The sequence below is a fragment of the Lepus europaeus genome, chromosome 3 (genome assembly GCF_033115175.1).
Source record: "Lepus europaeus isolate LE1 chromosome 3, mLepTim1.pri, whole genome shotgun sequence".
Lineage (NCBI taxonomy): Eukaryota > Metazoa > Chordata > Mammalia > Lagomorpha > Leporidae > Lepus > Lepus europaeus.
The window spans coordinates 131,958,783-131,980,009 of record NC_084829.1 but is presented as its reverse complement, the minus strand read 5'-3'; the positions used below and the strand labels follow the sequence as shown (position 1 = coordinate 131,980,009).

The 21,227-nt window shown below is 42.9% G+C and overlaps 1 protein-coding gene across 1 annotated transcript in view; it reads right to left on the bottom strand.

Moving 5' to 3' along the window:
* The window catches only part of ENPP1 (ectonucleotide pyrophosphatase/phosphodiesterase 1), a 75,840-nt gene extending 75,289 nt beyond the window's left edge, over positions 1–551 (bottom strand). Inside the window, exon 1 of the mRNA XM_062186768.1 lies at positions 309–551. Within this exon, the coding sequence (XP_062042752.1) occupies positions 309–551 (243 nt within the window). The remainder of the gene's footprint in view (positions 1–308) is intronic.
* Positions 552–21,227: the final 20,676 nt, after the last annotated feature.

Here is a 21,227-nt window from a genome sequence, read left to right as displayed (position 1 = left end):
TCCTTCAGGCCAACAGCTCTTGGGCAGGTCGCTTTCCCTCTCAACCCCCAGTGCTCTCCGAGGTGGCGCAGGGCGACATTTCACAGCCTGCTCGCAAGAACAGGTCCCCAGAAGCCCGAGAGACACGTCCGCGGGAGCCAGGCACAGGCAAGCGCCGCGCGCGCTCCGGCGAGGCTCAGGGCCGAGCGCGCAGGTGAGGGGCGCCCCTCGCCGCTGCCTCTCTCCCGGCCCGGGTGCTGACGGCGCGCAGGGCTCGGCGCCGCCCTCCGTGCCCGCCCTCCCTGGCGCAGCGCCGGCCGCGGACCTACCAGCGAGAGCACTTTATAGGTGTTGGGGTCCTTGGCCGGCCGGGCGCCCGCCGCCTTCTCCAGCGGCTCCTCCCCCAGGTCCATGGGCGCCAGCAAGGACGCGGCTGCCTGCGGGTCCCCGGGCGCCTCGGAGGCTTGGCCGTGGCTCGGGTCGCGGCCGTTCCCCGCCGGGCCCTCCCGGGGGCCGCGGCCGCCCTTGCCGCCGCCTTGGCTGCCGCCCCCAGCGCAGCCGTCCCGCTCCATGCTGGCCCCGGGCGCTCCGGCCCCGCCGCCCCACGGCGCCTTTAATAGGCCCCGCGCGGCCCCGCCCCGGCCGGCCGCACCGCCCCTCGCGGTCAGACCCTGGGCTCCGGTCCCTCCGCCCAGCGCGCCCGGTGAGGGGAGAGCCGCTCAACGCCCCGGATTATTTGGCTTCCTGTCTGATTTGGGGCCCTCCGCGCGCCGGTTATTTTGGGTGCTTGGCGTGGGCGCGCCTTGAACTCGCCTCAGCCTTCTTCCCTCCCGCGCCCCGGGCGGCCGGCCGGACCCTCGCCGGGATCGCCCTGAGCGGCCTGGCGGCGCTGGCTGCGCCCGGCCGGCTGGCCGGCCCGGGCAGGATGAGATCACGGGGCTCCAAAATAGAGCGGGGAGGAGCAGGAGAAGGATGCGGCTGCCCAGGCGGGAGATGGGGCACGGCGAGGGCGGCGCGTTTGCGCGCGGGGATGCCGGCGGCCGCGGTGGAGCAGCTCCTACGAGCAATCACACAGTTCCGCGCCCTCCTTCCACTCGCCAAGCCACGGAGAGAGTCCTAAAAGATGCGGGCTTACACACACGATTTCGTTCTGCACGGTTTGGGGTGGGCTTCTGGGATTTTGCCGCTGCCGCTGTTCGCATAGATAGACCTAGTCGTCTTTTAGACTTTCCCTATGGACAGTCTCAGCCGCCGCTGAGGTTACCTCTGGCACCTGGTTTGCAACGTGGAATTCTAACGCCATCTGAAACACGTCGATTAGCCTTGTTTTGGGAACCGTGATCTGGACAGTAGGCGGCCACTCTTGGTGGGGTTTGTTCCAGCTTTGGTTTCCACCGCGTGTACATTTCCTTGCTCATCAGTTAGCAAGACCGCAAATGTGCTTGAGGCGCCTCTTGCCTGTCAACAGCAAACCAGTGCCAGTGCTTCCAGGTAAGTGGGCTCACTTCAGGGACCAAGTCAAACAGCCCACAAACAATTCACTTTTAGTTCATTTAGGTTACACAAATATATGCAGAGACACAAATATATTCCAATTTTCAAATATGAGAATGTGTGTTTAGCCAATATCAAGTGACTGTTGTCCCCTGGAAAATAGTGAACTTGGGATGCTTCCCATCTATCCTGATTCATTCATTCCTAAAGCCTGTAGTTCAGTCTCTTGATCTCCAGCTTTGCAACCTGGATCAAAAGTGAGGGACGGGAGTTGTGGTACAGTGGTTAGGAGCGCCTGCATTCAACTCGTGAATCCAAGTTCGATCCGGCTTCCTGTTGCTGCACACACTGGGCGGGGGCAGTGATGGCTCAAGTGCTTGAGTCCCTGGCATCCACGTGGAAGACTGATTGAGTTCCTGGCTGCTGACTTTGACCTCCCAAGTTGTTGCAGACATTTGGGGAGTGAGGAGCAGAGGAAAGATCTCTGTCTGTCTCACTCACTCTGGGTGTGGGGTGTAGGTGTCGGTGTGTGTGTGTCTGTCACTCTGCCTTTCAAATAAATAAAATTTAAAAGACCTTAAGCCCATCTGGCCTTGCCTTTAAAAAAATAATGTCCATGTCTTGGTTTTAAAATGAATCAAAATAGATCATTCCCTCAAGTGGTTCTGACTCTGGACACAGGGAGAAGAACCAACAGATAAAAAAAGTAAAGTCTTAAACACATAACAATGCCATGCATCCAATATTCTGAGAGCTTTGGAGAAAGGATTCTTGCACTGGAAAAAGCTGAGTCCATCCCTCAAAGTATTATTAAACCTCTTCAAGTTTCCTTTGGGTCAGCTAACAAATGATCCAACAGAAACAGGTTTTCATTATTTCGAAGTCACACATTTTTTTACCCCAAAGTTGGCTCCAAATTTTCTTTTAACTATTTCCAGAAATCAGATTCAAGGACAAAGACTTATTCCACTGAGACTTGTCAAAAACAGTGTCAAAACTTCTAAAACAACTCGGAAGAGCCTTTCCAAAGTGGCTTTGAACCTGACAAAACAAATGGACTTTCATGTACTCTCCTCATCCCAAGGCAACGTGTGACCTTAAATGTCAGCCTTTGGAAATGGCAGGGCAGTCTGCAGGGTCATAAACATCCCAAACATCTGTGGAGCAGCGGGAACCCTAAATGAGTGAGGCAGCGCCTTGTGCACGTGGCTAAAAGTGGATTCTGTCTGTCCTTGTAAAGGAAGGGTGCCAGATTCACTTAGCAGGATTGTGGGGCTCAGAGTGGCAGGCTTTTTAAGAGAAGCAGGGAATTTAAACGTTTGTGTAAATTCTCCAGGTTACAAAACGCTGTCTATAAAATTCAGAAAAACAATTTTTTTCAACAATTCAAAGGCCAAACAAAATGGAACACATCTACAGGGTGGATCTGGCACACAGACCACCAGGATGTGGCCTCTTCACGATGTTCATAACTCGGCCACACCAGTTGCCATTTTTATGCCTACTTATAAAAACCGAATTACAATTCTAAAATCAGAGGAATCAAAACTGGTCAAGTATGTCCCTTCTATTGTTTATCTGAAGACATTACAACGCCTCTGATGAAGTCTTGCCTCAGCCTTATGTAATTTTTTTTAAAGATTTATTTTATTTATTTGAAAGACAGTTACAGAGAGAGAGAAAAAGAGAGAGGTCTTCCATCTGCTGGTTCACTCCCCAAATGGCCGCAACAGCTGAGCTGAGCTGAGCTGAGCTAATCCAAAGCCAGGAGACAAGAGCTTCTTCTGGGTCTGTTAGGCAGGAAGTTAGAAATCAGCCTATGTGTGTGTGACAAGAGCCTAAAGACCAGCACCTGCTGTGGAAGCTCTATAATCCCAGCATTTTCACTTCAAAGTCCTGCTGAGACCCTGATAACCTTCCAGGTGGTCCCAGGCCTTCCCCCAAGGAAAGCTCCCAGAATTTTCTCTCCTCAGGAGCATATGGGTTACCTGACCTGATAACATGGGACAACAAAACCTACACAGACGCCTTAAGGGAAACACCTGTGCTCTGCCCAGCACTAGCAAATCTGAGGAGGAATTTGCTCATTTTCACCAAACACTTCTGCCAGGACTCCCCATCCTTTGTCCTGGAGGAGAGGGGGAGGCGGGTAAAGAGACGCCCCTTAAAAACTGGGAGTCCAAGCAAAGACGGCACTCAGCTCTCTGCTGTCTGCCGAGCTGCCTGCCAGGCCTGCCCAGGAGTATTCCCTCCATTCAGCCATGCAATCTCGCTCTCCCCCAGTCCGAGTGACTGGGCACTATAGCTGTCCCTTTATTCTGACGGATGCCCTGTCCCCCATAAAACCTTATTACTTCACTCTCTGTCTCAGGCCCGAATTCTTTCTTGTGTCAAGAAAAGAACCCCACAGCTTCCAGGGCTCTTTTCTCCGGTGACAGGTCTCCCGTGTGGGTGAAGGTGCCAAGCGCTTGGGCCCTCCTTGGGCCATCCTCCACTGCTTTTGCAGGCGCATTAGCAGGGCAGGGAACTGGACTGGAAGTGGAGCAGCTGAGGCTCCAGCAGGACCCATATGGGATACTAGTGCTGCAGGCCAGGGCTGTAACCCACTTGGTCACAGTGCCGGCCCCCAGTCTTATGTATTCTAAAAGGTCAGAGGGACGGCTTCTTCCTCCAAAGTACAATGAGGTCGGGAGACAAGAAACCACCACGAAGCTTCTCCCGGTGGTGAAGTAGGCAGGCATACAGGTTCAAATCGATTAGGTTTGTGAGCTGGAAGACCACGCCTTCGCCACGCCCCTGTGTGACCTCACGCCCTACCTGATACCTTCACCACGCTCCTGTGTGGCCTCATCCCTCTACCTGGCCAACACCTGGGTGCCCACCAGCCAATCAGGTTCATTAACCACTCTCCTTTGGAAGTGGGTTAAAAGCCTGGAACATGGTGTGTCCTGGGCCCTTCTCTTTTCCCTGGCCTCTTGCCAGGAGGGGGCTTGCGGTAGCCTTGTGCCTCCAGGGCGCATGGCCTTCGGGCCACCCACCCTAGGCTTCCTGGCCTAGATGCTCCTCCACGTTGCTGGTTCCTGGTGCTCGGTATGAACCCAGATCCACCTCTCTCTCTTAGTAGAGCCGTCACTCTCCTATGCATCTTTCGCACTAAATAAAAGCTTAAAATATACCATGCTGCCTCGTTTATCTGTGCTGGTATTTAGAATTTTTCTCTAAATATTAGGCAAGAACCCTCTGGGGCTTATTAATATTGGGAATTTATTAGTAAGCATATGGTGAAATCGTATGGCACCCCAAATTCCAGTAGCACATGTGGCACCTCAGATAGCACTTCTGGTGAACTTTAAGGGGCCACATTTTTGTATAAATTCTAGGGGGTCATCTCCGATTTCAGTGGTACTAAGGAGAATGATGAATGCGGCAGCTCTAATCCTGAATCACTCTACTTGACTGATTGAAGATGCTAACCTAGTGCAGCAGTAAAGATGACAGTTTACCATTTTATAAATTCCTTGACTTTTATCTTAACAATAAATATTTAAGCACTTCTCTCTTAGTACCAGAAACAAATGTAAATAACGCCAAAACACCAAGCAAAACCTATTTGTCTATGTTGGAAGTACGACTTCTCAAAGTTGAGAAATGACTCTTCTCGTCAAAAATGAAATGTGCTGGAGAGTCATTATCTGAGTGGCTGCTACAGAGCGTTCCAGCTTTCTCTAATTCACTGGTAAAACTCTGAAGTCATGCAGCCACAACTGAGACGGAAAAAGACACACAGCTCTTTCAGCTTGATGAGTCCTAGAAAAAGAACACTTTCCCCATGGCATTAATCAATTTTAAGATTTAATGAGTGGGGCCCACTCCGTGGCGTAGCAAGTAAAGCCACCACCTACAGTGCCGGCATCCCATATGGGTGCCAGTTCAAGTCCCGGCTGCTCCACTTCCAATTCAGATCTGTGCTGTGGCCTGGGAAAGCAGTAGAAGATGGCCAAAGTCCTTGGGCCCCTGCACTCATGCGGGAGACCCAGAAGAAGCTCCTGGCTCCTGGCTTCAGATCAGCGCAGCTCTGGCCATTGTGGCCAATTGGGGAGTGAATCGGTGAATGGAAGACACCCCCCCCCCACCGCCTCTCCTTCTCTCTCTGTTTAATAAATAAATAAATCTTAAAAAAAAAAGATTTTGTAATTTTGTATGACATCCTGATTGCTTTCCTTTTCGTAAGCAAAAAAAAAAAAATCCTCTGGGGCCAGCACTGTGACATAGCAGGTAAAGCTGCCATCTGCAACAGTAGCATCCCAAATCAGCCCCAGTTCGAATCCTGGCTGTTCTACTTCCCATCTAGCTCCCTGCTAATGCACCTGGGAAAGCAGCAGATGATGGAACAAGTGCTTGAGCTCCTGCACCACCCACATGGGAGACCCAGAGAAAGCTCCTAGCACCTGGCTTCAGACCAACTCAGCTCTGGCCATTGTGGCTATTTTGGGAGTGAACCAGCGGATGCAAGATTTCTCTTTCCTTCTCTTTCTTTCTGTAACTCTGCCTTTCAAACACACACACACACACACACACACCCCTTCTGGAGCAAGAAGCTGGGATAACTGTACGACCCTGATTGGAGCCCAAGAACTCTCTGGGGAGGCCGGCACTGTGGCTTAGTAGGCTAAGCCTCCAACTGTGGCCCCAGCATCCTTTATGGGTGCTGGTTTTTGCCCCAGCTGCTCCTCTTCTAATCCAGCTCTCTGCTATGGCCTGGGAAAGCAGTGGAAGATGGCTTAAGTGCTTGGGCCCCTGTATGCATGTGGGAGACCCAGAAGAAGTTCCTGGTTCCTGTCTTTAGATTGGCCCAGCTACAACCATTGTGGCCATTTGTGGAGTGAACCAGCAGATGGAAGACCTTTCCCTCTGTTTTTCCCTCTCTCTGTCTGTAACTCTACCTCTCAAATAAATAAATAAAATCTTGAAAAGGGTTCTCTGAGGCCATGATATGATTTTATAAATCATATGATGTATTACACTGTTATCTCCAAATGTGAACAAAATGTTTTACATTTCCCCAACTTTACAAAAAATTCAAATCTATTCTTTCCATACTTGAATCACCCAATTGCCACCTTCAAGGCATTTGTTTTAAATTTACAATGATTGGGGCCAGGGCTGTGATGTAGTGGGTAAAGCCACTGCCTGCAGTGCTGGCATCCCATATGGGTGCCGGTTCAAGTCTTGGCTGCTCCACTTCCAATCCAGCTCTCTGCTGTGGCTTGGGAAAGCAGTAGAAGATGGCCCAAATCCTTGGGCCCCTGCACCCATGTGGGAAAGCCAGAAGAAACTCCTGGCTCCTGACTTCAGATCAGCTGAGCTCTGGCCATTGCAGTCATTTGGGGAGTGAAGCAGAAGAAGACCTCTCTCTCTGTGCCTCTCCTTCTCTCTATTTCTTTTTTTTTTTTTCAATGAACATGTCTGAATTTATTCACAGCCACCTACACTTTTTAATGGGCAGGGAGAAGGGGTGTAACTAACTCAGGGGAATCTAACTTTGAAATAAATAAATAAATCTTTAAAAAAATAAATTTACAATGATTTTATTTTTGCATAAATTACACATGACTTACAATTCCTGGGAAGGTTTCAGAGCCACCTTGGATGTGCTTCCACAAAGGGGTCGGAAGGAGCACCTGCTTCCCTGAGGAGGAGAGATGCTGATAGGGATCAGTAGGACACAACGTAAGCGAAGAGGAGCTAGCGTGTATCATGCAATTGAGAATAATAGAAAGTGCAAAAATTTAAAGTGCACACCCCATCTAAGGAAGTGGCCACCTAGTTCTTCAGGTTTTGCTGTACACAGTCTGCTACCACTGCCCATATTATATCCCACATCTCTATTTCTTTTTTTTCCCCCTACACTTCTATCTCTAACAAAACCTAAGTTTGTAAATAAGTGTAATTGTAATAGGTTTATTATAATCTAATTTGCATATTACAAAATTTACCCAGCATAATTTTGCTGTTCAACAATTAGCAACTTATGCAGTTGTACATCTGTTTATACAATTCCGTTTGGGAACACTTCCACTGAGTCAAGAAGTTTCCTGCTGCACTTTTGCAGTTCAAAATTGCTCTCATTCCAGCTCCAAACAAAGACTGCTTTGCTTTCTGGCTATGGCTTTGCCTTTCCTAAGAAATTCTAATAAATTATATGTTACAATAAGTCCTTTGTGTCTGGCTTCTCACACTTGGCACAGTATTTAGGTGTTCATCTGTGGTGATGAATGGTTCAGTGATGCCTTTTTATTACTGAGTAGTATTCCATTCTATGGCTATGTCACATTTTGTTTATCTTTTAACCAATTACTGGACATTAGGATTGTTTCCATTTTGAATTAGTATGAATAATGTCGCTATGAACATTCACATGCATGTCTTCATGAGCCCATATTTTCATTTCCCTTGAATAGAAAAATGGCAGTGGAATTTTTAGATCTGGTGGAAAGTATATATATTTAAGTTTTTGGGAAACTAGGAAATTGCTTACCCAAGAGGCTGTACTATTGCACATGAAAGGGGTCTGTCCTCTCCAACATTTACTGGTGTCAGCATGGAAATGCATGGGGAGTCCACCTACTTTTAAACACTTACTCGTGGCAGTGTTATTGTCTTTGTTTTTGTATTTTGAAAATAGCTATTTGAGTGGAGTGTTTGATGGTATCTCAAAGTGGCTTTAATTTAAATTTCTTTAATGACAAATTATGTTGAAAATCTTTTCATATGATTATTTGCCATTCATATGTCTTCTTGGGTGAGATGTCTACTCAGATCTTTGGCTTATTTTTATTTGTCATCTAATTATTAACTTATGAGTTCTTTATGTATTCTAGACACAAGTCTTTCATTATATATGTGATTTGCAAATACTTAAGTCTGTGGCTTTTCTTTTTCTTAATGGTGTCTTTTAAAGAGTAAACATTTTTATTCTGATAGAATCTGATTTATCAACATTTTATGGAATATGATTTTGGTATTATATCTAGAAAATCTTTGCCTCATTCAAAGTCACAAGATTTCTGCCTGCAATTTTTTCTAGAAGTTGGTAGTTTTGGCCTTTATTTGGATAGAGAATTCACTCCAAGTTAATTATTGTCTACTGTGTCAGACAGGTTCTAAATTCATCCTTCTATACATGAATGGCCAATTGTTCAAGATTATGTTTTTTTTTTACATTGAATTACTTTGGCGCCTTGTCAAAAACCAATTCACTATGCTGGGGGGTTTATCTCTCTTGGGAATAATCTGGCCAATATACCCTCAACCACCATATGGTCCCTCCAGCACCTGGCAAGCACCATTCTATTCTACTTCTAAGAGTTCCACAAATAAGAGAGATCATATGGTATTTGTCTTTCCATGTCTGGCTTATTTCACTTATATTATTAAGACACTATTCCATTTCATTAATTTCTGTATATGTCTTTATGCACATATCATTTTTCTTGATTACTGTTGCCTTATATTCATTTTTGAAATCAACTTGCATAGAGCTTCCAACTCTTTTTCCTTTTCAAAACTGCTTTAGCTTATTATAGGCCCTTTGTATTTCCATGTAATATTATAATTATCATGCCAATTTCTCTTTTTAAAATGTCTACATATTTTGATAGGATTTTGCTTACTCTATGAATCAAACTGAAGAGGATTGCCACCTTAATATTTAGTCTTCTAATCAATGAACAAGGCATGTTACTATTTGGACCACCTTTAACTTTTCTCAGCAGTACACTATAGTTCTCATTATAGAAGTTTTCATTTCTTTTGACGAATTTGTTCCTTAACATTTTATATGTTTTAAAGGATTTATTTATTTATTTATTTGAAAGGGAGAGCAACACATAGAGGAAGGGGGAGGAGAGGGAAAGTAGGGGAGAGAGAGAGAGAGAGAGAGAGAGAGAGGGAGAATCTTCAATCATTTTCTGATTCATTCTCCAAATGGCTGCAACATCGAGATCTGGGCCAGGCAGAAGTCAATTAAACTATGTATATTTGGGTTTATACCCACGGTTACTGACTCATGAACTTCCTCCCCAAGGCAGGCCATTACAACTCAGAGAGTAGGTCATCAGACCCCCTTTACTACAGAAGAGCTCTGCTGGGGAATCTGGATGAATAGACAGACCTCGCTGGGTTTCTCCCATCTATTCTACTAGCAACAAATCCTATGCAATGAAGTCTCCATAAAACCCAAACGGACAGGTTCCATAGAGCTTCCAGGTAGCTGAACATATGGAGGTTCCTGGAGAGCGCTACTCTCAGAAAGGACATGGAAGTTTCACACCCCTTCTCCCATGCCTTGCCCTATGCATCTCTTAATCTGTATCCTTAGTAACAGCTTCTATATTAAAGCAGTAAACATGTCTCCCTGAGGTTTGTGAGCCACTTGAGCAAATTAATCAAACCAAGGGGGTTGTATGAACCTCCATTTTACAGCCAGTAGATCAGAAGTATGGGTAAAGCTGGAGGCTTACAACTTGGCACTTAAAAGGGGCAACAGTCTTGGGGCCTGAGTCCCCAGTCTGTGGGATCTGATGCTAGTTCCAGATAGACAGTGTCAGGAATGAATTGAGTTGGGGCTGTTCAGCTGGTGCCCTCTGCTGTAGAACTGATTGCCTACTTACCTCCAGAGGGGAAGAAATCCCTATGCCCAAGTTCCAGGACTCTTGTGTGTTGGTCGCTGTATATGAGAATTAAGGAAAAACAGCTTGCTTTTTCAACACACAGACCAAGATACAACAATACAGTTAGCTCTTGAATATTTATCTTATATCCTATGATCTTGCTGAACTTGTTGATTATTCTAATAGTTTGATTTGGTTTGGTAGATTCCTTAGAATTTCTTAAATATGTACAAAGTCAAGTTATTTTCAAATAGTGACAAGTTTATTTTTACCTTTATAATCTACATTTCCTTATTCCTTAATTTTCTTTTTATTATAATACCTACTTGCCTGTGATATCACTTGTAAGTATTGAACACATAAAATTAGTTGAAAATGTGGTTTCTTTTGTGTAGTATTGGTATTAGGTCTTCCTTACATGTTTATTACAATTCTGCAGGTGAAACTACCTGAGACTCTAGTGTCTAGGTGCTTATTGGTAGAGGTTGAACATGGCTCTCATGGTGTGTGGGGTAGGCATTGCACTGCCTTGCCTTTCTTCAAGTTCTTTACATTCTTGCTGATCTGTGTGGCCAGTGTCTGGTCTGATATGGTCCTTGGGCACTTTTCCCTTGTGTCTTCTGAGGTGCTGCAGGTAAATTGCTCATTTGTTTTTCTGGCTTCATTAAGCCTCAGGTACTCAGTTCATTGTAGAACATCAGACACTTATGAATCAGTCATTTCTTACATCCAAACATAGTGTAAACTCATTATATTGGGCTCTCTGAATCAGGGTCACTTTGTCCTTAACTATGAGGTCCACAGTATTACTCCATTGGTTATCAACTCAAGTACTTTCTACAGCTCCAATAGTGAAGACTATTGCTTTAGTAGGTAATAAAAATTCTCCTTTTAAGATGAAAGTTGACAATATTTTTTAACTTTGTATATTTGGCAAAAATAACTCCAAACTTTCCTTCTCTTATCTTCCTTCCCTTGCTCTAAGATAGGTGGATTCAGCTCAGACACATTGGAAAATGGAAAGGAAATCTCATCATTCTTTTCAAATGTTACCCACTTATGTCCTTGAAAGTATATAAATACATTATATATATATATGTGTGTGTGTGTGTGTGTGTATAAATCCTACATTTTTAAATTCTTCAGCTGGGACATCCAGAGGACCAAGACTTAGGAAAGTATACAACTGGCCCTCTCACCCAACTGAGAGAACAGTTGTGGCAAAAATGCCACAGTTGCAGTATAGTCTGAAACTTTGAGATATGGGGAACAGCATGGTAGCTGTAAAGCCCCCCCCCCAAAAAAAAGTGTTCTTCACTATGCTGATGACATTATCCAGGGCATCAAACATGGAGATCTGTTCTATAAGACTTGCTATTTCTCATAATACAAAAAATAGGAAGAAAAAAAAAAAAGCTACACACCTCTATACCTTATGCCATCAGAAACCAAAACATTGGAAAAGCTGATTTTTCAGAAGGAGATAGCACTCTCACATTTTATTTTAAAATAAACTTCTAAAAGGTAAAAATTTAAACAGGTACACAAAAAACTATGAATGCATATTAAGAGAATATGGGTGACTGTCAAAAATTATCTCATAGCTCCTGGTGCTTTAAACAAATACCTATTGACAGAATGAATGAATATGAGAAGTAATGTATTATATTTTTAATATGTAATTCAAAAAATACATCATAAGTTAAACAAAGTAAATTTTTAAACTTTTTTTTTGACAGGCAGAGTTAGAGAGAGAGACAGAGAGAAAGGTCCTCCCTCCGTTGGTTCACCCCCAAAATGGTCACTATGGCCAGCGCGCTGCGCCGACCCAAAACCAGGAGTCAGATGCTTTCTCCTGGTCTCCCATGCAGGTGCAGGGCCCAAGCACCTGGGCCATCCTTCACTGCCCTCCCGGGCCGCAGCAGAGAGCTGGACCAGAAGAGGAGCAAAAATGTGACGATTGAAAAATGTTAGAATTGCCTCTTAGCAGAAATAGAAAAGCACATGTTCAAGAGAATAGTCAAAGCAATAATCTCACTAATGATAACAGAAATGCCAATGAAAGGAACACGTTCAGGGATGACAGGGATGATGGTTCTACAGATAAGGATTTAAAACAGCTGTTAGGAATGTTGTCCTTAAAGAAGCTAAAGGAAAATATTAGCATGCTGAAGAGGGTAATTGAAGGTGCAAAAAGGATAATGTAATTTCTAGAGATGAAAAGTATAATATCTGATAAGAAAAACACATTGGATGGGTTTAAGAATACTTTAGAGGCCAGTGGTTGTGGCATAGCAGCGAAGCCACTGCCTGCACACTCTGCATCCCATGTGGGCCCATGTTCACACCTGCCTGCTCTGTTTCCTATCCAGCTCCCTGCTGATGGCCTGGGAAAAGCAGCAGAAGACTGCCTATGGGAGACCTGGATGAAGCTCTCAGCTCCTGGCTTTGGTCTGGCCCAGCCCTGGCCATTGCAGTAATCTGAAGAATAAACCAGCAGATGGAAGATCTCTCTCTTTCCCTCTTTCTCTCTTTCACCCTCACTGTCTTTTTTTTTTTTTTTTTTTTTTTAAGATTTAGTTATTTATTTGAAAGTCAGAGTTATACAGAGAGAAGGAAAGGTGGGGCAGGGAGGGGGAAGAGGTCTTCCATCCACTGGTTCATTCCCCAGTTAGCCGCAACTGCCGGAGTTGTGCTGATCCGAAGCCAGGATCCAGGAGCTTCTTCTGGGTCTCCCACACGGGTGCAGGGGCCCAAGGACTTGGGCCATCCTCCACTGCCTTCCCAGGCCACAGCAGAGAGCTGGATTGGAAGTGGATCAGCCGGGACTTGAACCGGCACCCATATGGGATGTCGGCGCTGCAGGCTATGGCTTTACTTGCTACGCCACAGCACCAGCCCAACCCTCACTTTCAAATAAACAAATAAATCTTTTTTTTTTTATAAAAAGAATACATTAGAAATAGCAGACAACTGAAAGCAGTAAAATTAAATACACAACAATAGAACCATCCAAAATAAGTGCACAGAGGAGTGGAAATGAATAAAAAGAAATTAACAAAAAAATCAAAGATATGAGTGACATATAATTAACATATGTATTAGAATTTCGGAAAAACATGAATAAATAATAAATTGTTTGATTTTGAAAAAACTTTAACTTTCAAATAAATGCACTAATCTTTTAAAAATATGCCATGCAAACACTAATACGATGAAAGCAGTTTTTTTAGAAAAACAGAACTTACCGTGGCTAAAAGATATTTAATTTTAAAAAAGAAGCCAATTCATCAAGAAAATATGATCTAAAATGTGAATGTACCTAACAACACAGTACATAAAACAAAACCTTATAGAACTGAAAGAATTAGACAAATCTGCAATAATACTTGAACATTTCAATAGTTTCTTGTTAGTAATTGTCAGAACAAATGCACAATCAGCAAGGATGTAGAATTAAATAGCCAATAGCAGCCAAGTTGATGTAGGTGCCATGTATCAACTTCACTCCACAGCTACATACACATTCTTTTCATGTCCACAGGCACACAAAATATAGATACTAAAATTAACCTCAATAAGGTTAAGAGAATTGAGATCATGCAAACATGTTACCTAAATAGATTTAAGGTAAAAATCTGAAAAATATCAGATATTTCAAAATTGAATAGCCTGAACATATACATTAGAAAAGAAAGAAGTCTCAAATGAACCATTTAGAAAGAGATTAATGAATTAAATTCTGACTCTCAGAGAGAAGAAAATAATAAAGAAAAGAAAGTAATGAAATTAGGGTTCAGCATTGTGGCACTGTGGGTTAGGCCTCCACCTAAAACACTAGCATCCCATATGAGCACTGGCCAGAGTTATGGATCTCCACTTCTGATCCAGCTCTCTGCTAATGCACCTGGAAAAGCAGTAGAAGATGGCCCAAATACTTGGTTCCCTTCTACCCATGTTGGAGTTTGGAGTTCCAGGCTCCTGGGGAGTTAACCAGAAGATGGAAGATCCATCTCTCTCTCTCTCTCTCTCTCTCTTTCTCTCTCCAACCCTGTAACTGTGCCTTATTAAAGAAATAATTATTTTATTAAAAAAGAAACTAATGAAGTTGAACACAAAATAAGACATAAAGAAAATCAATGGAATTGAAAGGTATCTGGGGGGCCAGTGCTGTGGCATAGCAGATAAAGCCACAGCCTGCAGTGCCAGCATCCTTTATGGGCACCGGTTCAAGTACAAGATGTCCCAAGTCCTTGGGCTACTGTACCTGCATGGGAAACCTGGAAGAAGATCCTGGCTCCTGGCTTCAGATTGGCAGAGCTCTGGCCGTTGCAGCCAATTGGGGAATGAACCAATTGTGAAGACTTCTCTCTCTCTCTCGACCTCTCTTTCTCTCTGTGTGTGACTCTGACTTTCAACTAAATAAATAAATCTTCAAAAAAAAAAAAAAAGTAGTTTCGGGCATTGGCGGAATAAATTAGCAGATGGACAATCTCTCTGACTCTGTCTCTCTGCCATTGAAATAAGCACATACAATGTATAAAGAAGCAGAGTGGAGCCAGCACTGTGGCATAGTAGGTTAAGCGTCTGCCTGCAGTGCCAGCATCCCATATGGGCTCTGGTTCATGTCCTGGCTGCTCCTCTTCCAAACCAGCTCTCTGCTGATAGCCTGGGAAAGCAGTGGAGGATGGCCCAAGTGCTATGTGGAGGACACAGAAGAAGTTCCTGGCTCCTGGCTTTGGATCAGCCCAGATCCAACCATTGCAGCTGTTTGTGGGAGTGAACCAGTGGATGGAAGACATCTCTCTCTCTCTCTCTCTCTCTCTCTCTCTCTATGTCTGTAACTCTGCCTCTCAAGTAAATAAATAAATCTAAATCTTAAAAAAAAGAAGAAACAGAAGGTCAGATTTTCTTTCTAACTCCATGTAACTGTTGACTCTCTTCCTCTTTATCAGCTGAGAATTGGAGGCTTATTCTGTGGAGAAACTAAAACAGTCTCTGAACTCTAGGACTCTACAACAGAGTCAAGGAGTTACCATATGAACAAAGCTCACCAATTACCATACAGTTACCAAAATAATATGTGAGATGGATTGCAAGCACTCCTAGTGAATGCTAATGCACCTGCCCTTCGAACTTTTTGTTGGTTGTGTACTGTATGCCAAGGACTGCATTAGAAACACTGGAGATTAAAAAAAAAAAAAAAAGGCCCATTTTCACAAGAAATGTTTAGCCTTGGGGAAGACAAATAAGTAGACAAGGTAGGCAGACAGACAGACAGGCAAGTAAGTACCATATATGTGTTGGGAGCCCAAAGGAAAGGTGTCACTACCAAACTGAAGGCGATAGTGCTATTGACAATCATTGTTTACATCTGTAGTCTGCCTTAGAAACCTATTCCTCTGACAGCCACTAGCAGGAGCAGCCCCTAAAATCATGATTGACTTGAACTTGAGGTATGTCACATAAATCTAGTCAATCCACTGACTCGGCTGTGACTGAGATTTTCCGTGCTGGAGTTGTGAGGTTTTTTGTTGCCTGAGAATTTTGTCCCAATTGTAGCTGGAAGGTCACGAGAATCATGTTGATAAAGGGGTAGATGGAGTCTGGCTGTGTGCAAGATGACTCATCAGAAAAATCTGTTAAAACAGGAGGGGAGGCATGGAGTAGGCACTGGGAAAAAAGAGAGGAGAGAACATGAAATGGACTGATTTTGTGCCCTAGCCCAAGATCTCTCTCTCAGTTCTACTTTGTTTATTGTCTTTGGATGTTACCTGTTTCTCTACATTTGTTTTAATTTGAGAGAGAGAGAGAGAGAGAGAGAGAGAGAGAGAGAGAGAAAGAGAGAGATCTCCTATATACAGATTCACTCACCAAATACCCACAACATGTTAGATCACAGCCAAAGCCAGCAACCAGGGAATCAATTCAAGTCTCCTATGTGGATAGCAGGGACTCAACTACTTGCGCCATCACCTGCTACCTCCATGGGTTTGCATTAGTAGGAAGCTGGAGTCAGGAGATGGAAGTGGGTACCAAACCCAGGCCCTCTGATATGGGATACAAGCATCAAAATCACTAGGTCAGACACCCACCCCTATTTCATTATTCTTAAAACAATGTCTTTCTTTTCTGCCATTATTTAATCTTACACTGACTTCTTTCGTTACATGCAAAAAAAAAAAAAAAATGTTGACAGGCATGGTAAGTCACAGAAAACTTCCTGAAGAAAATGATGTCTGAACAAATCATGAAGGACCAGGAAGAATTAGGCAAAGAATGAGATGGAGGACAGTGTTCCATGCTGAAGGAGCAGCATACACAGAGACTCACAACTCCTTCTATGAGCCGCAATGCAGCTGGCTAGGTAAGGCTGGAGCCCAGTACAGCCGGACAGAGAGACCAGAGACATGCACTTCGCATCTAGGCACTGAATGAATAGGTGATTCAGGAACTCTAAGACCAATCATATCCTGAAAAAATTATTTTCTACAACTAAAATAAGAGATAAATGAGATTACTTGAGTTTGACAAGCCTGTTAAGAGACAGGGTGAGTTATGATGTTCTGGTCCAAGAGAAAGAAGTGCAGGAATATTGCTATGTGTAATATTATCTGTCATTTTATTAAGTGTCCCCTTGTGCTGGTCATGGTGCTTGAGACTTTAGTCACTCATCCATTTTTCATTCAATTATTTTTGAAATATTTATTGAGCCCTTATTATGAGCCAAGAACTATTCTAAACTGTGTATATCATTAAAAAAAAAAAAAAAAAAACAAAAAACCATGAACCTCCTCAGGGAGTTTAGAGTCTGGGGAATACAGACAGATATTACATTAAATTCAGAGAAATATAAATTTTAAACTGCAGTTATCACTAGGAAGAAAAAGTAGAAATGGCTAAGAGAAAATGTAACAAGAGTATCTGACCCAATCTGTGGCAGGAATCGGATGTGGTCATGGGAGTGTGCTTGAACACAGCCTTGAGGGATAAATGGGACTTTGCTGGAGAAAGTTGAGGTATGACCACAAACCAAGAAGATTTTGAAACATGGATTTTGTTTGTCGTGTAAGTTCTGCATATAGGAAAAATGAAAGAAATTCCTCCTGAGTCATGGCCTTCAGACTATTCACACATCAGTTGCTAAGCCATCAAGTTAGCAGGTTCCGTTGTGTACATGAGAACGATTCAAGGTCTTCCGACATTGCCAGAGATAGTTTGGGAAATCAGAGGAGAAGGAGGCATTTGAACTTTTAGCTAAGGCAATTTCAAAGGGCTGATAATGATAATATTGCTTTGAAGTGTGATTCAAGTAAGTAAATTTTGAAAATAAGAAGAGAAAGAGTAAATTAGGTAAAATAGATTTAAATCTACTTTCAGCTATAGTTGCTCCTTTACTTACAATGGAGTGATGTCCTAATAAACTCATTGGAAGTTGAAAATATTCTATGTTGACAATGATTTTAATACAGCTAACCTACCAATCATCATGGCTTACCATAACTCACCATAAATGTGCTCAGAACATATGTATCAGTGTATAGTTAGGCAAAAATTATTTAATGGTTATATGAGTAATGTGCAGCTTCTACTGAGTGTGTATAGCTTTTGCCTCATTGTGAAGTCAAACTATGTGGAGTCACGGTAGTTAGGGATTATCCGTGTAGTAAATGCCACATGTATATTTCAAATATCCATTTGAAAACAGTTACACTTTGTATTTTAGTCTATTTTCAAATACACATTTTGAAAACAAGAAGTCACAATAAATAAGAAAATGTGTATATCTAAAAGCCCGTTAGAATAGAAATCAAGTCATAGAATAATGCTTAGGAAGGAAGTCACTAAAGATTTTTATAAATTTTGACTTAATTCAATTAACTTGATTTAACTGTAAGCTGCAAGTGTGGTATTGTAGATTACAATGGGAAATCGAATGCCTCATGTGTCTTTCTCCTCAATTATATAAACTTGCAAAAGCATTTTGTAGCAATGAACACCTGGCCGACTGAATGTGACATACAGATTCCTTTTGGAAATTTTTACATTTTCTTCTGAATATAGACATGTGAACCTAATAGGCTGTAAACTATAAGAGGCATCAGAATTTTTGTGAATAATTCTGTCTTTTAAAACAGGGAATGTGCACTCTGTAGGTCACAATGTTAAGCCATTATCAGTGTGTCCACAAGGAAGCAATTGGCCCCCAGCTCAGATCTGAGGCTGCCATGCGAAATGAATGGGCAACCTAGGTGTCTTCCAGTCGCATCACTGTAAATACAGAGAAGTAATCACAAGCAGAGACAAAAACAAAACTTTACAGATTCACTCAAGGGTGCTCTTCAGCGGTCAGACCCCCAGCGCAGGCAGTGAAAGAGCTGCTGGTGATAGATCAGTCTGGCCCACAGCCTTGAGAGATGAAGTTGCTTTCTTGCAGCCAAGGCTGAGAGCCTTGTGATGTGACTCTACTAGATCAAGAAAATAAATGCTGATAAATAATAAAATAACGCTGGTACACTTAGCAAGCATATGTAATAAGCTGGATATATATAATCCTATGTGATTATAGCACTCTCTACTTGGAGATACTTTACTTATGTTTACCAAACAGCCACAGTTGGAGAACTGTGTCCCTCTTATCCTTTTGTGAAAACATGTACTCCTGCAGAAACTAAGATTGAAATGCTTGAAATAATTTCACAATATTCTGTTGTACTAATGAGCCACATTTTAAACCAATTCCCTTTGCAGTTGGTTAGTAGGTTGTTGCTAATCTTGTTACTTCAAGTAGTGTTCCAATGAGTATCTTTGCACACACAGTATGGCCCTTAAGTGTGATTACCTTTGCAAGGCCCATACCCATGGACATGCAGGATCATCACTTTCTTAGCTTCAAAAGACCCTGGCAAATGGTCCTTTTTATGGGTGAGTGAATCTATTCTCCGCAAGAACTGCATGAGTTTCCATTCCATCTCCCAACTTTCCCATTTGCTAATAATGGCAATCACATATTGATACCTGCTGTATCCCATGGGCTACTCTGAATGGCTTACTCATATTAAGTCACTTAATCACCAAAAAAAAAAAAAAAAAAAAACCTCTAAGAGATAAAGACTGTTATTATCATCACTATTTTATGGGTGAGGAAATTCAGGCAAATAGATGCTGCTAAAGTTGCTAAAATTGACACAAGTCAGCCAACAGGCTTCAGGCTCCAGGGTCTATGTTTTGCAATCCCATGTTATATTATTCAAATTTTACTTCTACCAAACTGATGAGAGAAAAGGCATATGTCATTTCAGTGCTGACTTATATTTCTCAGATAAAGAGTAAGATGGACATTCTTTATAAAATAATTTGCGTTTCTCTTTCTATGAATAGGCTGTTCACTTCTTTTGTCCATTTTTTCTACTGGATTGGTGGTCTTTTTTTACACAATCAAGATGTTTTTAACTTTTCTTCTGAATTTTGCTCACAAGTGGTTTTTTTTCCTAAGAAGTATACTATTATTTTTACGAAATATACTTATTGATTTTCCATTTTTAGTTTTGGATTTCATAACATACTTTTAAAAATCTTCCATATTATTTTTTCCAATGTTATCCTGGGAAAATTTTTGTTTAACTTCTACATTTCACTCTTTGACACATTTGGAATTTATTTTGCTATGAGATATAAATTTTCTCTTTACCTTTGCTTCTCTCTCTCTCTCTCTCTCTCTCTCTCTCTCTCTCTCTCTCCTCTCTCCTCTCTCCTCTCTTCTCTCTCTCCCCATTACACATATATCCAGGGACTGGAGAGTTGACACTTTGTGAATCCAAGGCTGCAGGTGAGCCACATAGGAGCCAGGAATCAATCTGATGCTTGACCTGCATACACTCCTACTCTATTGACTATTGATATTGACTCCATAGGTTCAACAGTTTTCCAAAAGATCTGGGTGTATTCCTTTCCCTAGAAAACAGTTACCTGAGTGAATCACTGTAGACACTTTGGGGGAAATCATCAATGTATCCATTTGACATTGTACTGTGTCAATGTAGCCTCACGAGGACTCTGTCTCTACTTGAGTCAAATTAGCTCTAGAGACTGCGTGAGAGATTGTGAGCCTTTATTGGTTCTGGCACTAATCCTCTTGATTATCCATACTTGGTTCCCTTTGTAGTTTAGGTTGAACAATACCCTTGTTATCTGCCCAGCCATCTTGCCCTAGGAACGCCAAGCCCCGCTAACCATCTTAATAGCACCTGGAGGCCCAGGAGCTACTCCTACATGGCTGTTCATTGTGATCATTGCAGACACCTTGCTTCCAAAGGCTTTCACAGCACCCCTGGGCTCTCAGGGAGCCCTGTTCCATAAAGCTTCCCTAGTCTCAGCCCTGGCATCCAGTAGAGAACACCACTGAGCACTGCATCAACACTGGTGCCCTCACAGCAGTACGTTCTTTATGGGCTTGGTAAACTGTCTGGTCTTTCCTACAGAAGAGATGCAGCTGGGATGCTTTCTGGCCTGACATCTTATATTCATTCTAATAAGCCCACTTGTTTCAGTGCTCAGATCCTTTACTCAACTATTTATCATGGAGTTCTGGAATTTTTACCTGAATGTAAATCCTCATTTTCCTAAGGTTTCCAAAACCAACCTCCCAATGTTTTAGCATCATCGTCAGTGGACTCCGCAGGTGTCAAGTCCAGTGTCAGGGAAGAGGGCTCTCAATCAATAAACTCTTATTATATTGAATATATATATCATATTCCACCCTCCTTGATTCAGCATACTCAAAACCCATTCCCATAATTTCTCTCCTAGAAACTGCTTGTGTATCTGCACTAGATCCCGCGTGTCATTTGTGCAAGCCTAGCACATCCCCAGCTGGGCTATGTTGAGACTTGATCCTAGTTATTGGTCTGATGAGCAGATGGCAGGGAAACAACATCTCAGGATGGGCAAATGATTTCTTACAAGGCCTAGTGTCATCTTCAAGGTGGGAGTACAGCCTTGGAAATGGATTACTAGGCCCTTTTTCAGTCCTGTTTCCCAACAGAAAACTGGGAGGCCTAAAAGGATAGTGAGAAAAATTCT